The sequence below is a fragment of the Desmodus rotundus genome, chromosome 4, assembly GCF_022682495.2.
Source record: "Desmodus rotundus isolate HL8 chromosome 4, HLdesRot8A.1, whole genome shotgun sequence".
In the NCBI taxonomy this organism is placed as follows: domain Eukaryota; kingdom Metazoa; phylum Chordata; class Mammalia; order Chiroptera; family Phyllostomidae; genus Desmodus; species Desmodus rotundus.
This window is the reverse complement of record NC_071390.1, coordinates 123,236,452-123,251,268: the sequence shown is the minus strand read 5'-3', so window position 1 is coordinate 123,251,268 and position 14,817 is coordinate 123,236,452. Positions and strand designations below refer to the sequence as shown.

At 34.2% G+C, this 14,817-nt stretch overlaps 1 protein-coding gene across 6 annotated transcripts in view; it reads left to right on the top strand.

Annotated features, from left to right (window-relative positions):
• EPHA5 (EPH receptor A5) overlaps window positions 1-14,817 on the top strand; it is a 322,354-nt gene that overhangs the window by 306,733 nt on the left and 804 nt on the right. For 5 of the 6 annotated variants that reach the window (XM_024577634.4, XM_024577652.4, XM_024577627.4 and 2 more), the window contains one exon: window positions 2,818-7,455. The exons of the other annotated variant lie outside the window; for it this stretch is intronic. In XM_024577634.4, the coding sequence (XP_024433402.2) occupies window positions 2,818-2,923 (106 nt within the window). In that variant the 3' untranslated portion in view covers window positions 2,924-7,455. Of the gene's footprint in view, window positions 1-2,817; window positions 7,456-14,817 lie in introns of those variants that run through there. 6 annotated transcript variants of the gene reach the window in all.

Below are 14,817 nucleotides of genomic sequence, written 5' to 3'. Positions count from 1 at the left end.
AGCATTGAACCAGAGTCTTTCTTGTGTTGTTATTTTTCAGAGAATGAAGTTATATTTAAAATAATATAACAGTAAATTAAAAGAGCAGAAATAAAAATAAGTTAAACCAATCACTTGATGTCAGTTAGATAAAATGACCAAGAGTTGGAATATGGAAAGCACACACATGTACAAACATGCTTGCATATATCTACACACTCCAGAATAAAGGTTTTGGTGTTATATATGCAAAGTCCATGCTTTTTCAGTAGGTAAACCTATGCATTATTTTTTTCAGGCATTTCAGAGCACACTATAATAATTATTTCTTAAAAGACTCTTTCTTAGTAATTGGATCACTCAGTTGAATTGTGCATTTTAAGTATATATATTACATCAGTATATTTGGACCTGGGTCTATAAAGCCTATGATAAAATGTGTTTTAGAATTTCATTTCAAATATTTGTTATTTAAATTTTCCAGTAGAGATTATTTTAGGTTAAGAAATGTTAGTTCCTTTTTTCCTAACTTAGGTCCAAAGTAGGCTAGTGAGCACCCATGAACATCTACATCAACAAAAATCTTCATGATTCATAAGTTTCAAGTGAAAACACAACAGTATTATTTAGTTTATGACTGAAATATCCATGAAGTATAGATGTTGTTACCTCAGCCTCAAAGAAGTATGTGTTCAGTTTCCTTCACTATCTTCTTCCTTTTATAATTTCACATATTAGAGGTTAAATCTACACAGTTCTCACTCATCTTACCGATGGATAAATAATTGCATGCAATTTGAAGTACTTTGCTCAAAATCATATTTCAGAGTAACGATAAGTAAGGAGTATGAACTTTGGTGTCAGGTTCCTACTTTTAGTCCCCCTGCTGCACACTGGCTGTGTTGTCTACCTAGCCAACTAATTAAAATTTTCTAAGACGTTGTTTCCTTATCCATGAAATGACATTAGCAAAAATCTACATCATAGGGGTATATATTTTTCTTATATACAGGGATAAGACATCTTAATTGTCACCTCTTATTTTTGTATTTAGCGCAGTGCATTTCACCCAGGGGAGATTTTGCCACTCAGGGGACACATGACAGTGTCTGGAGACATTTTGTCTTGTCACGACAAAGGGGAAGAGGTGGTACAGCCATTGTGGCATTTAGTGGGGAGAGGCGGGGTGCGCTCGATATTCTGCAGTGCATAAGAGAGCCCCTCCAGCAAGGGGCTGTCCAGCCTGTAATGCTAACAGGGGCGAGGCAAGACACTCTGAGTTAATTTAAAAGAAAAAAGATTCAACTTAATTATCTTATTTCTATGACTCTCTGTAATTACCTATTGTATATTGTGTTTCATAACTAACAATAGTGATTTTGGTTCAGAGTGAATTTTTACTGGTTTTTCTTTGCTAATGATTTTCTTCTGTGCTTACCATTGCTATTATTTTATACTGTACTTTGGTGTATTGTAGCTATGGTAATTTCTAGATTTAATGTTCATAAGTCACATTCTAAAAAATATTTGTCCACCGAAATATCAATTATTTATTTTTTAGATGCTTGCTTTTTGCTAAATCTCTCATAAGATGTTAAAATAATAGAAAAGAAATTAAAGTAAAAAAAAGAGAAAAAGGAAGCCAACACATTATTAAAAAGCCATTATTTTCTAATACTAATGCATAAGGAGCCTAAGTACCCATTTATTTAAATTATATCTTCTGATAATTAAGAGATATCATTGAGCTTCCAAAGGTATTCAATTTTATATATAATAATTCAATGTCTTTGTACTTAATTTCATGAACTTCTAAGACTATCTGAAATTAATACATTTACTGTATGCCAAAATACATTATACTTTTAGCATAATGTGTTCATTAAAGTAATTAGCTAAGAAATCTAACATGACAATTTTGTCATTTAAAAATGTTGAATTGTTCATGATCATTTTTTCTGTCACTAATGTTAATCAGCAAACATGTGTGAATCATTGTTTTGTCAAATATACAATTTAAGGGAATAGAATTCCTGGATATCCTAGAAAATAACAATGTAAAACCGTGGGCACTAGCTTTGAGCTCCATACAGTGTTGTCAGGTTTGAAATCTAAACATCTGTAATGTTCTTTTGGGTAACAGGCTTGTTTAAAAGAATCAGAGTAGAAGTATCCTGATTGAAAAAAAAAAAAACTTTCTGAGACTGTGCAGTCTTCAAACTGCTCTAAATGCCAGCAGAGCTGAGATGCTATTTGGCAAAGGGATCAAGTTCTGGTACTTCAGGTTCCAAGTAGAGGATGACATACTCGGAAGTGGTAGAAGAGCAATGTAGCGCTGACTCTCCTACAGATACCTGTTATGTAAAATGACTGTACTGACTGAATCATTTGAGGAGATTAGCCTTCAACTGCGTAGCTGCGATGTTGTGAAAGTGTATTTTATGCTCACTATATTTAGCAAAACTAGGGTGTATTCGTATTTTAGGTCCACCTTTTCAAAACTATTCAATGAAATTGTACCCTTTCATTTACATATTTACTGGTAAGCGTGCCTAAATTTGTTTTTTTCAACGCTCTGTGTTACAAACATAGTAATGTCTAAACAGGGGGCAAGTATATATTATGTTACTCCTCGTTATAAATGGTTCTTGGATGGCAAACAAATCTTCAAGGTACAATTCTGGAGCCTGCCTTTAAAAATTGGACCGGTTATGTCTAAATTGGGACTGTAATTGAATTAGTTTTTGCAAAATGTTTCCCACTTTGCCAGCGTGAAATATCGAGGTGTGCTAGAAATTGAATCGATACCTACATCCAATGTGTGCTTTCTCCATGCAGGGACTTGAGACGGCTTGGAGTGACTCTTGTCGGTCACCAGAAGAAGATCATGAACAGCCTTCAAGAAATGAAGGTGCAGCTGGTAAATGGGATGGTGCCATTGTAACTTCATTTTAATGTCACTTCATTGAGTGAATGATTCTGCACTTTGTAAACAAGCCCTGAGATTTATTTTAACAAAAAAAAAGAGGAAAAAGGGAAAACCCAGTGATTTCTAAACCTTTTGAGAGCATTTCTTTCAGCCACAGAGTTTGTAATCAGTGTTTTACTAAAAATCTCCTTAGCTTCCTCCCACTGACTTCAAGTTTTTATGAAACAAGTATGACCTCCTTGGAATAACAGCGTGAGGTTAAATGATACCTTATCTTACAGCAACGAAATCCTCCCCACTACTTCTACAACATTTTATACGTGAGACATATAACTATAAACAGCACCTTTATAGACTGAATTAAGGCAGCACCTTTCAAGACTTCCAAGAATGTTCGTGAAAGGAAAAGTTCTGTAGTCATGTGTGGGCTAACAAAAGCTGCAATTTACTGAAGTTTACTTCAAATCTTAATTATCTACATTAAGTGTATTGAAGAGCAATATGGCTAGATAGTTTCTTAATAGATACCTTCTTTTGTAATTTTAAAGTGCTGATACACAGTGTTAAGTTATAGAAACTAGTATATAAACATATTGCTTGATCAAGGATAGGTGTAATACAGGGTGTATATTTATTTTTCTGTGTTATAAAATTTACTTTTAGTTGCTCTTCTAGAAACTATTAGGTCATAAATGTGTATATACTGTATAATTTGCTGTATACCCAGGAATCAGTTTAAGTTGGAATTCTGCGTGTATGTGCTTGCACACACGTGCATTACCATTCTGCTTGCATTTTTGAACTTTTAATTTTAGCAACATAAAGGACTAAGTGTTCCAGAGTAGACTATGAATTGCAGAAATAGGAATGCAGTAAAACAAAATTTAACACAAGTTTGTGTCTTTTTCTCATGTTTCCAAAAGCTACTAAATCTCCTTATTCACTAACAGAAAATGTCTATAAGATGAAATCCCTTTTGGCTTAAAAAAAGGAAAAAAAACACTTTGCGATACCTGTTATAATGCAGTTCTTCTAGCCATTAATCTCACACCTCTGTAAGAAATTTCACCTTTCTGAGTCCTAGAAAATACCTTTTCAAGCAACAGTGACACCGAAGGGCACATTTACAGCAGGGTGTAGAAGGGTTTAACTGTGCAGACTTCTGTTAATGTTGTTAAATCCAGGCACATAGCACTGAGCATCACTCCTAAGTGTTGATCCTTTTTTAACCATTTCTCTTGTAGCTCAGCTCTAGAAATCTTGATACCAAGGCAGCAGAGAAATGATGGCAAAGGTATATATTGCCTTCAGAATTTTTTCTATTTTAAGATGACATGTTTTATTTGTTGATAGTGTCTATTCATTTGGAAATTTCATCTTATATTCAGTTCTGTCAAATTGAATTTATTTTGATGAACCAACTGAAAGTATCACTTAATTGGCCTCATTAAGGAATATAAGGTATATCCTATGTATACTCTACATACTTTGCTTGGTGAAAACTGATATTTGTGATTCCAATTACAAGTTTCCAAAGTCAAGTTTATTAGAACTTGAACAAAACTGAGCTTCTTGGTAAAAAGAACTTATTTTTTTGTATTACTACACTTTATGGAAATTATGGAATGACATGTGATTCAAGGAGCACAGCATTTGCACAAAAGAGAGCCTATTCCTGATTACCAAATTGTATACTGGAGTGGGCAGGATTAGTGAATCCATAGGCAATACACCTGCATCCTACTAATGGCGCATCCTTTCTCTTTCCCAAGCACCTGTTTTAGTTGAAAGTTAATACAGAAGAGAGTAAACTTTTGGGAAATAACTTCTTTCTACCATGCCTACCTTTTACTTAAGCAGTGAGTAGTTTGTTGCTAAAGGACATGGACCAAAAAAAAAAAAAAGGGAAAAGAAAAGAAAAACATTCCAAACAGTTTTCAGATGATATATTGAGTTCTGTCTAATCTTGGCTGTAACTCCCTGTCAGGTCTATAGTGTACTACGGTTCCACACGAACTATGCTTCACATTCACTGGTTCCGTGAGATTCCAAAAGTAGAGAGGGGTGGGTACAAGTCAGTCAGCTTTACCATTATTTGTTCATTACAATAAACATAAAATTAACTAAACTAATCTCTTATGTACAAAATAATTGGAGATTGTGTTGCACTTTATTGAATTGTGTAAAAACAACCAATATAAATGATAAAGTAACAATTGAGAAACTTCAAATTAAGAATTTAGAGTGTTACTTCAAAGAGAAAGTACCATAAATTTTAGTGCTGATGGACTAGCCACAATCAGTTGCACAGTAGAAAGACAGCTTCTAAATTCTTTTCCAGCTTTATATGTTCAAAGATGGTTCCGGTCAGGCCAGAATACATCTAAGTGATTAGAATTTCAGGTAACAATGTAGATTTCCTCTTTCTCACAAAAGAACATTATACATTAATTTGGATCAAATTGATTTGTTTCTTTTGCAATCTTGGTGTTCATTTGGCAAAGTTAACTGAGATAAATGTTAAACAGACACATAACTTTCATCCATATCTAAATTTGGTTGAGAATTTCTAAGGAATGTCAATGTGATATTAGAAGTAATAAAGAGACTTTGAAATAATATGTGCTTCCTCTAAAAAAGGAAACAATTCCTTTTTAAAATATTTGTTCACCACTGGATATATCACCAATTGGGAAGTGCCAGTCTCACTATGAATGTGAGAAGTGGAACAAGAGAAAGAGGCACCTTTTGTGAAATGCAGTGAGGCAGTAACCCAGAGCAAGTTTTGACAAATCTTGATTCTGTGATTCCTTATCATTTTGGTTCACTTGGCCAGCACCAGACAACCAAAAACAAAATATAAATTCAATAATTTTAGCATGAATGGTAGATTTGTCCAGTGATACATAACGTTTTTGTAACTATCAGTAGCAATGTCTTTAGGGTATGAGTCTTTCTCAATGTTACTTTGAAAAATAGGTACAAGCCAGAAGTAATTTTTCAACTTACTGATACCTGTTGAAGTCACTCAATTACTACTTTTATCACTCATAATTCATTTCCTAATCTTGTCATTTACTCACATGTAAAAATGTCATGTAATCAGTTGTTCTTCTTGGGCATTGTAATGTATAAATTATATGTAAAAAATGTAAAGATTTTCATTTTCTCATTGGAAAAAATTAATGTGCATGGTCTTTTATTTCTTGTATTTTAATCACCAAGTCAGTGTTCTGAGGTTGTAGGATTACTGTAAAAATTATATTCCAATATTTTATGTAAACTTAAACATGGCCAGTATTATTAGTCTCAGTTGCCAAAAATTAAGAGCATCCTTAAATCAATTTGTAAAAGAATTTAATCAGTGTGCAATGGTGAAGAAATAGTTTCATACCTCAAGTTTAAAGAAAAATTAATATCAGCTGGACACACATGTTTGCATGTCTGCTATTTAATCTCTATGTGAAAGTTAAATGACTTTTAACACCATTCTTTCTCCCATTCAAAGTGGGTTCACTGAAGCACAAGCAGAGATATTTACCAGTGGAAGACATTTTTGGCTGTAATTGTGCATTGGGTAGCAAATTCTATATGAGTCAGATGTTAGAAATTTACTTAGATGTATAATGTTGCATAGTAGAATAAAATCATTTCTCATTTTGCTCTTTCTTAAAATAAGAAAAAAGCAAGCTAAGTATGATAGTAAACTGTCTTTGCTTATGTCTGTCCAGATGTTAACCTCAAAATAAATAAAAAGTAGGTACAATAAGATGATAATGATGGTGATGATAATGATGATGGTGATAATGAATAAACAATAAAAAGCTAGTTTTATTTGAAATTATAATAACTGGAATAAAACATCATTTTGTAACTATGTAACACAGCTGGTTACATTGAATATTTTTGTCTATTATGCTGTTAATTATATAGTAATGTATCAAAGGAGGAGTAGGTAAAGCATTCATTTCTTGTTGATTTATGAAAAAGTCTTTTGACACATATATGGTTGAATGTTCTTGTTCAGAATGACTACATAATTTTTGCTTAGGCGAAGACACCAATTCTTTTTTTTGTGAGACAGTCTATTTATAATAATCAGAATCAAATATCGCGTTTCTCTCCTAAATGAAAAAAATGGAAGGTGGCAAAATATGTTTATTAAGGCTAACCTGTATCAACAGTAGAAGTTTCAGTGGTCAACATATTTGTGAATCTTTAGGCTGTAATAGTGTTAAAATGAATTATTTAAAAGTATGTAAATTTCATTTATAATACTCTGAGAATAAAACTTAGACTCGCTCATTTGTTAATATGTTTACTAAGATCTCTTAGTTTCAGGCCAAGTGTATCTTATTTTATGCTAAGCTTCAGGGTATCTCAAGTCCCTGCCTCAGCATTAAGTCAAGGAAGGATGAGCACTTCTGTACTTTCCCCATTTGAAGCTCTCTGTGCATTTGGTTTGTGTACATGTTTTTGTAGTGTAAGATATGAAATTTTATATTTTTTCAAAAAATAAAGACCCTTTGAACACAGTTTAATCCGACTGTCATGCTTGCCCCTCCCACAGAAGACATTAAATTTATAGACTTTGTGTAAGGATTTCAGTTAGTTCTAATAAAAATGTTGGAATTTCTAATGCGAATTATTTTAAATGCAATCGGCATCTGTTTTTATCTAAGATATATTTATGAATCTTTATGTTCAAACACTTTTTGCAACTAGAGTTTGACACTGAGATTGTAGGACATGAGCATAATGATGTGAAACCTAACTAGAAGTTGATTTGTGACACTGTAATGTAAAATTACTTCAAAAAATACAGAAAGCAGTGTTGAGCATCTGCTTATGGATCAGGGTGGAAGAATTGTATTCTTACCTAAGGGGGTGACGTTATTTACAAATGATCCCAATTCTCTCTCTGTACCACATCGGTCTCCTTTTGTAAAGGGCATAGCAAACAGTCCGCCGTATTCAAGGAAATGGATCAGCTTTGTATTTTGTTGATTTACGAGTATACTTTTAAAAAGTGACATCTCATGCCTGTAAAAAATAACCCATAACTCCTTTGCATATGCATGTAATCATATTACAAGGGATATTGTTGATATTTTAGTAGATACTCATGTAAAGAGTCTGAATTCTTTGTCAGCAAGTAGAGTGTTCTTGCCCTTACCTGGCTGCAGATGGAGGGAGATATTATATGATGAAAGGGATTTTCCCCCAACCTAATAGATTCTCTTGAGCAGATAGAGAGATTGGGCGATGGTAAGGAAGTTATCATTTAATAAGCATGCACTATACTGTATTAGAATTTTTCACTCTTGCCTTTGAAATATATTTTATTGTCTCCACTTTACTAATTAAGAAACCATAACTCAAAGCTGTTATAAAATGTCCAAGCCCTAACTGTTCTTCGAAGACAGGATGAAACACACATTTATTTCAGATCGGACCCATAAAATTTCTACTACACTACTCCGATTCCACAGTGCTGACCATATTATGTAGATAATGGAATCTTTGAGGCTATGCTTCTAATTTAATTGATGCAGGAAATGAAAGTAAAGGAGAAAAACTAATTTGTACATTTCCACAAATCAAAGTGTAAATCTTGGGTGGGAACAAGGGTCTAACTGATTATATTTCTAACATATTTGGTTTTTAGAATAAGGCAAACTTTGAGCATCAAAAATATTTTTTTGTTATTTTTGATTAGTCCACCCAGTAGCAGAACATCCTAATTCAGTATGTCTTCCTAGTGTATGTATGTCATCGTTTTCTCAACCACAAGCTCAGGAAATTGCAATAAATATTTATGACATTTACAGCTATGATATCTAAACTTCAGTTATGGAACATTGAAATCCACAGGTCCAAATTCTAGGCAAAAGTAAAACAAGTTGATATTTACAAAGATCCACCATAGCCATTCAAATCAAGCAAGGGTTTCATAAAGTAAATATAATTTAACTTGAATTTGGTAGGCTAAAAATAATAAATTGGAATAAAGTTGGTGGGAATGCTGGAGTATAAATATTTTTCACAGAAAATGTTATTAGTTCTGAAATCTTTCCTCTAGTGTTTTTAAAAAGTTGTTAATGAAAAATACTAATGTGTTGGAATTATTAATTTTAATTTGAAGTTTCTCAGTGAACCCAAGTTCCCAGAAAGTAAAACTTTGTATTCAATTTTTACAATTCTTTAAGTGAGGCATTTATTCTGTTTTTATTTTGAACAAAGGTAGGAAAGGATACTCCTCCATTTCAAGGCTAAGTGACTTTCCTCAGATCACATAGCTCATTGCTATATCCCTTCTCTCTTTTAAAGTCAATCCCTCTGCCTCTGAGTCCCAGATGATGCTCTCCTGCACTTAAATTCGTTCATCAATTGCTTCTACTCTTGAATATCCTTAGCTGCCAGTCTCCACGGCTCCCTTCACCTCATCCTCTACATGTACACAAGGGGTACATATAGCACGTGGTTGTCTGGAACCAACATGTCAAAACTAACTCTCCCACCGACTAGTTATGTTCATTTAGCCACGCCATTTACCTTCCATTCTGTCAGGTACCTCATCCAGTACAAGGAACAGTGTGACTATTAGGTGAATCTAATAATACATACATAGAGAGTGAAAACAGTGCCTGCAATGTGATAATCCTTTAGTAAACACTATCTTTATAGAACTACTTTACCATTTCTTCTCTGTCAAAACATAAAAATGTTAACTTTAAATTTCTGGTCGCTTCCTCTCATTCATTTCACCAGAATCTTTCCCCTCATTTTCTACTTATTTTAACTTAATGTTATCGAAACTTCAAAATCATATGAAATATGATCAATTTTTAAATAAACTTCCTTGTCCTTGTAAGGCAGCTTCAACAATTACCAATTCAATAACAATCTTGTTTTGCACCTAGCTCCACAGACACCAAGATTTAAAAAAGCCCAGATATTGTATCATTTCACAAAATATTTCAGTATGTATCTTCAAAATAGATTATTTTAAAATATAATTATAATACCATTACACTTACCTAAACTTCACAATCTGTTAAAATATTTTCAAATATCTAATCAGTAGTCCCCTCTTTTCAATGTATTTTTCTACAGTTCACTTGAGTCAATATCAAAATGCTCCCTTTATTTCCCATCAAGAGGCAGTTGGACTCCTAGATTGATGTGAGTCAGACTCCGGCTTGATTATATTGTTAAGGCCATATCACAGGTGGTATTGTGTACTCACAGCAGCAGGCATGAAGTCCAGTCAGGTTATCTTTCTACAATGGTAACTAATTGATGATGATTGCCAAATCATTATTCATTTCAAAGTGATGATTTCCACCATTCTTTCTTCATTTAATAGCCACACTACTTTTACGAAGACTAATTTCCTTTCACCAACTATTTAGTTACTCTGAGATTGAGTTTATATAGGCAAACTGGAACAATTGATTGGCATTTTTTGTTTTTCTATCATATTTAAACGTGATCAAATGCTCAAATGTCCCACAGGAGGCCATTGGCCTGATGTCATGTTTGATTGTCCTTCTTTTCTCGTATCCTTTAGTCTTATCTTGACTTAAGATAATAAAAATTAATCCACAGTCATTTGAAAAGATAAGCCTTGAAAGGTTTTCCACTTTGCTATAAGGATAAAATAAAATGATTTATTGAATGCTCCCAAGAGTGATAACAATTCTAACTATACCAGACATGAAGGTCAGACCAAAGAACAAATGTTTTTCAATCTATCCTTCTTTTCTGCATAAATATGTGAAATATGATGATGATAAATATTAATATCAAAGGAAATATTTCAGAAATGTGTAGCTTAAGCATGTTTTCAGGACAAGTATATTGCAGATTTCTGAGTCCTTTGCTTTGTTAATGCTGAGGAAAGGGCAAAGAATTATGGTATAATTCTTATGGTGAAGCCCAGACTTTTTACAGGATTGGTTGAATGTTCCCCATTAATCATAAACTGTCCCTTCATCCCTGTCTAAGCACATGACCCTGATTTCCATAATAGAGAAGAAAGCTTCCAAAAAATAAATGCTTCTCGTCTTTTGTAAGAAAAGTGTTCCAAATGCAAAAGTCAAATAAATTTTGACATTGCCTCTATTATCCTCTATTGGAGCTTCCCATAACATTCTAAAGTACAAAGGTTTGGCTAAGTTTAATTCAATGGTTTCCCAAATGCCTGACTGTGGTTGCCTTTTAGCTGGTGGCAATTATTACTGCTACCGCATATAATTCTAAGAGTCGATTGTTATTCATGTAATAAACGTTTCTCAAGATAACTATAAGATGTTATGTTTTCTCAACCAATGTTACTCTGGGGAAGCACTGAAAAGGGAATATTCACTCTGAGTTTCACCTGTATCACTGCAATGTATCTTGATAATGGTCCATTCATACCCATGACTGCTTTTCCTGGAGACCAATGCAGTAATCCAATTACGATGCAACTCACTGGAGGTGGGTGAGCTCTGAAACATAAAAAATAAGTAGTTAAATTCACTACCTTTTAAGTATGTATTTCATTATTTTTTGATACCTAGGGTATTATCTTAAACTCAAGGGTTACTGAATAAAATGTTAGAACAAAATTTAACCATGACCTTGGCCCTATTTCCTTAACAAATATGTCATTTAATATTAAAAGTTATAAAAATATTTAAATATTCTAAGCTGAGGAGGGAAGCTGACTTGGGGAACAGAGCTTGCCTGAGAGCAAAGAACTGCATAACAAGCAGCTGTTCATAGAAAGAGCATCAGCATAAAACATCCGCCCTGAGAGACGGAGGGAAAGACTGGGGCCTGGAAGCAAGACTGACAAGAAGGCATTACAGACACACACGTGCACAACCAATTATGTGTGTTTGTACACATGCATACATACATGTTGTTACACCCTCAGGATAGTATTATGTTACGTGAACAAAAGGTACAAAATAGATGTATACAAAACTCAGAATATCAGGGGGTAAGTGAAATAGATAAAGGAAAACCATGCAGCGGCTGGAAAATCCTGCGAAACTTCAGAATTTGTCTAAACATGTTGTGGGAGGAGAAAACTCCTAGTCTTCATTAAACCTCTGACCAGAAAGGGCTACCTGACCATAAACTATGTACAAATCATGACTTAAAATAACCGTTGACTCTCCTCATCAGTGACACCATATATCTGTCAGCAAACAATTTGTAATAGGACTCTCCTACCATTTCTACTTATTTTTCCAAAGTTTAATCTGTTTTAGGGAGTTGTTCTGAGTTATTTCTCCTAGGAGATTAACTTCTTTCTATCTCATGAGCAGTAGATAAAAAACATTGATAGTCATAGCCGCAAAACATAGTGGTACCTGAGAGATAACATAATCTGATACCCACTTTTTACAACCTAAATAGAAAATTCTATTAAACACTAAACATATTTTACTATGCAGCTAAAAGGATGCTATTATCATAGAAAAAATCTTTAAAAATACTAAGAAGTCACCTAACCACTAAACTGTATGGATATGAAATATAATAGGTTCACTTTTACAAGAGGATTTTTAGCACAAGTTTTATCTTGTTAAATCTAAACTCAAAGCATATCCCCAGCTGGCAGAATCATATGCATATATTCCTTCACTTGCTATCATTAATGTGACTTTTACCTTAAGTAGCATTATGTAATGTATTGACATTTTGGCTGATCAGATGACATTTAATGATCTCTATATAGTTTGCTCTCTTTCCGACACTCATTTATTTATCTTCTTCTTCAGTTAAACACCACATCCTATGGACATGGTTGGAGTTCTGGCTCTGTCACTTACCAGCATGTGACTTTGGAAACGTTAGTTTACATCACTGTTGCCCCAGACTCCTCATTTGCAATGTGGTCAATAATAAATTTCTGACTATTTTGCTCACTCCATAGTTTCTAACTTCCTGTCACATGAATCTTGAAGCGACTGTCTACCTCAGGATCAGTGCATGTGCTCTTTCTAACACCGGAAACTCTCCTCTCCTAGAACTTTGCTTGTTATTCATAACACCTGTGATTCACTGTCTCCTTGGGTTACTCAGCTTGTTTAAAATATCACACCATATCCCATCTTTATCATCTTGGCGCTATATTTAGTTTCTTTAAAACCACTTTCAAAGAGATAAGTTTTGCCTATTTTGATATGTGTTTATTATCTGTCTTCCCTCTGGAACACAAGCACAAGACAGAAACCAGGTCTATTTTGCTGCTGCTGTCTCCCTATCACCTAACACAGTTCCCAGAAGAGTGTAGGCATTCAGAACATTCTGTTTGAAGGAAAGAACGAATAAAGTGCTAATCATGTCATGGCAGAGTAAGTCTCAAGTAAATGCTAGTAATTATGAGTCTTGAGGAACTAGGAATACCAAGTCTTAATCCATTTTTCCTTCCAGGTTTTAACTAATTGAGACAAGATAGAAGAAACCAATGGCAGTTGAAACTTTATTAAATGAATCTCATATAAATCCTAATGTATAGGGCTCCATTGCACTACTGAGTTAAAGTCTGCAACTTGAATTTGAGAAAAAACCTGAAATTTTATAGTTTCTCCTTCCAATCAAGCATTTTACCTGTTGGTAAAATTAGATCGGCAAATCTAACTTCAATTACACACTCTTTTTACAGAAGGTTTACCTACATCATAAACTCAATTTCCAGCATAGCAGAAGGGAGAGACAGTACGGCCAGTCTCTGCGTCACCAATCTTTCCTCCAAAAGGCTGCCCCAAAGCCGGGCCAAGATGTGGTTCTTTGTGGGGTTGAGGCCAAGTACACCTAATATGGCCCAGTGAATGTTAGGCTTTCTGCAAACAGGTTCTGTACTCTTTTCCCAATAAAGAAGGACAAGGAAATGGTCAAGAGGAAAAATGATCTTCTAATGACCTTTCCAAAAAACAGAGTTATGTGTGGAATCTTTTCTGAGACTAAAGCAGGAACATAGGGAGAAGAGGTAAATATTAATTATCCCCAGTTATTGCTATTGATGTTATTGTTATTTTATTGTGGTTTTTCATGATAAAATTTCTGGCCTGTCCTCAAGAATTAAAACTTATCAGGGTGAGATATACCCATAAAGAAAATTAAGTGCAGTAAAGTACCATGTGAACATGGGTTTTGGGGGGAAGTTAGAAGTAATAGTCTGCCATGGAAAAGCCTCTTCTTGGAGCTTACATACTAAAGGTGTACTGTCCAATATGAAAACCCCTAGTCAAATGTGGTTATTTAATTTTAACTTAAACAAATTAAAAGTAAATATTAATATCCTCAATCTCACTAGCCCTTTTTCAAGTACTCATATGTGACTAGTAACCATCCTATTAGACATTGCAGGTACAGAACATGCCCATCATTGCAGAAAGTTCTATTGGACAGCAGTGATCTAGAAAACTGACAGACTTCCATGTTGTTCTGTGTGGGACATGTCTTAGAGCGTGCAAGGGGAGAGTCAAGCAAACCAACTAGGACAGAGGTATAGTAAGTGAGGTGGATGAGAAATGGTTAGAACAAGGGCATAGTGGGGACAGTGGGGCTGATAGAGAGGAAAGAACTAATAAAAAAATAAAGAGGTAGAATTAATAGAGCACGTGGATAGACTGATATCATTTGCTAAGGAAAAGGGAAGGATGAGCCCAAAGGTTCTGGCTTGGGTGGCAAAATATAGAACACAGTATCCTGTGAATCAGTGAGCTTCAACCACTCCAGCCTAGTTCTTTCCAGGGTTATTTATCTGTTGAAAGACAGAGACCAAGCTTTGACACTGTGTCTTCAGGACCATTGGACCTGAGCTCTGGACTTAGTGTCTGATTGAATATGAAAACACTCCCGTCCACACAAATAAACGTAGGCATGCTGCATGGGGCAGTTATACT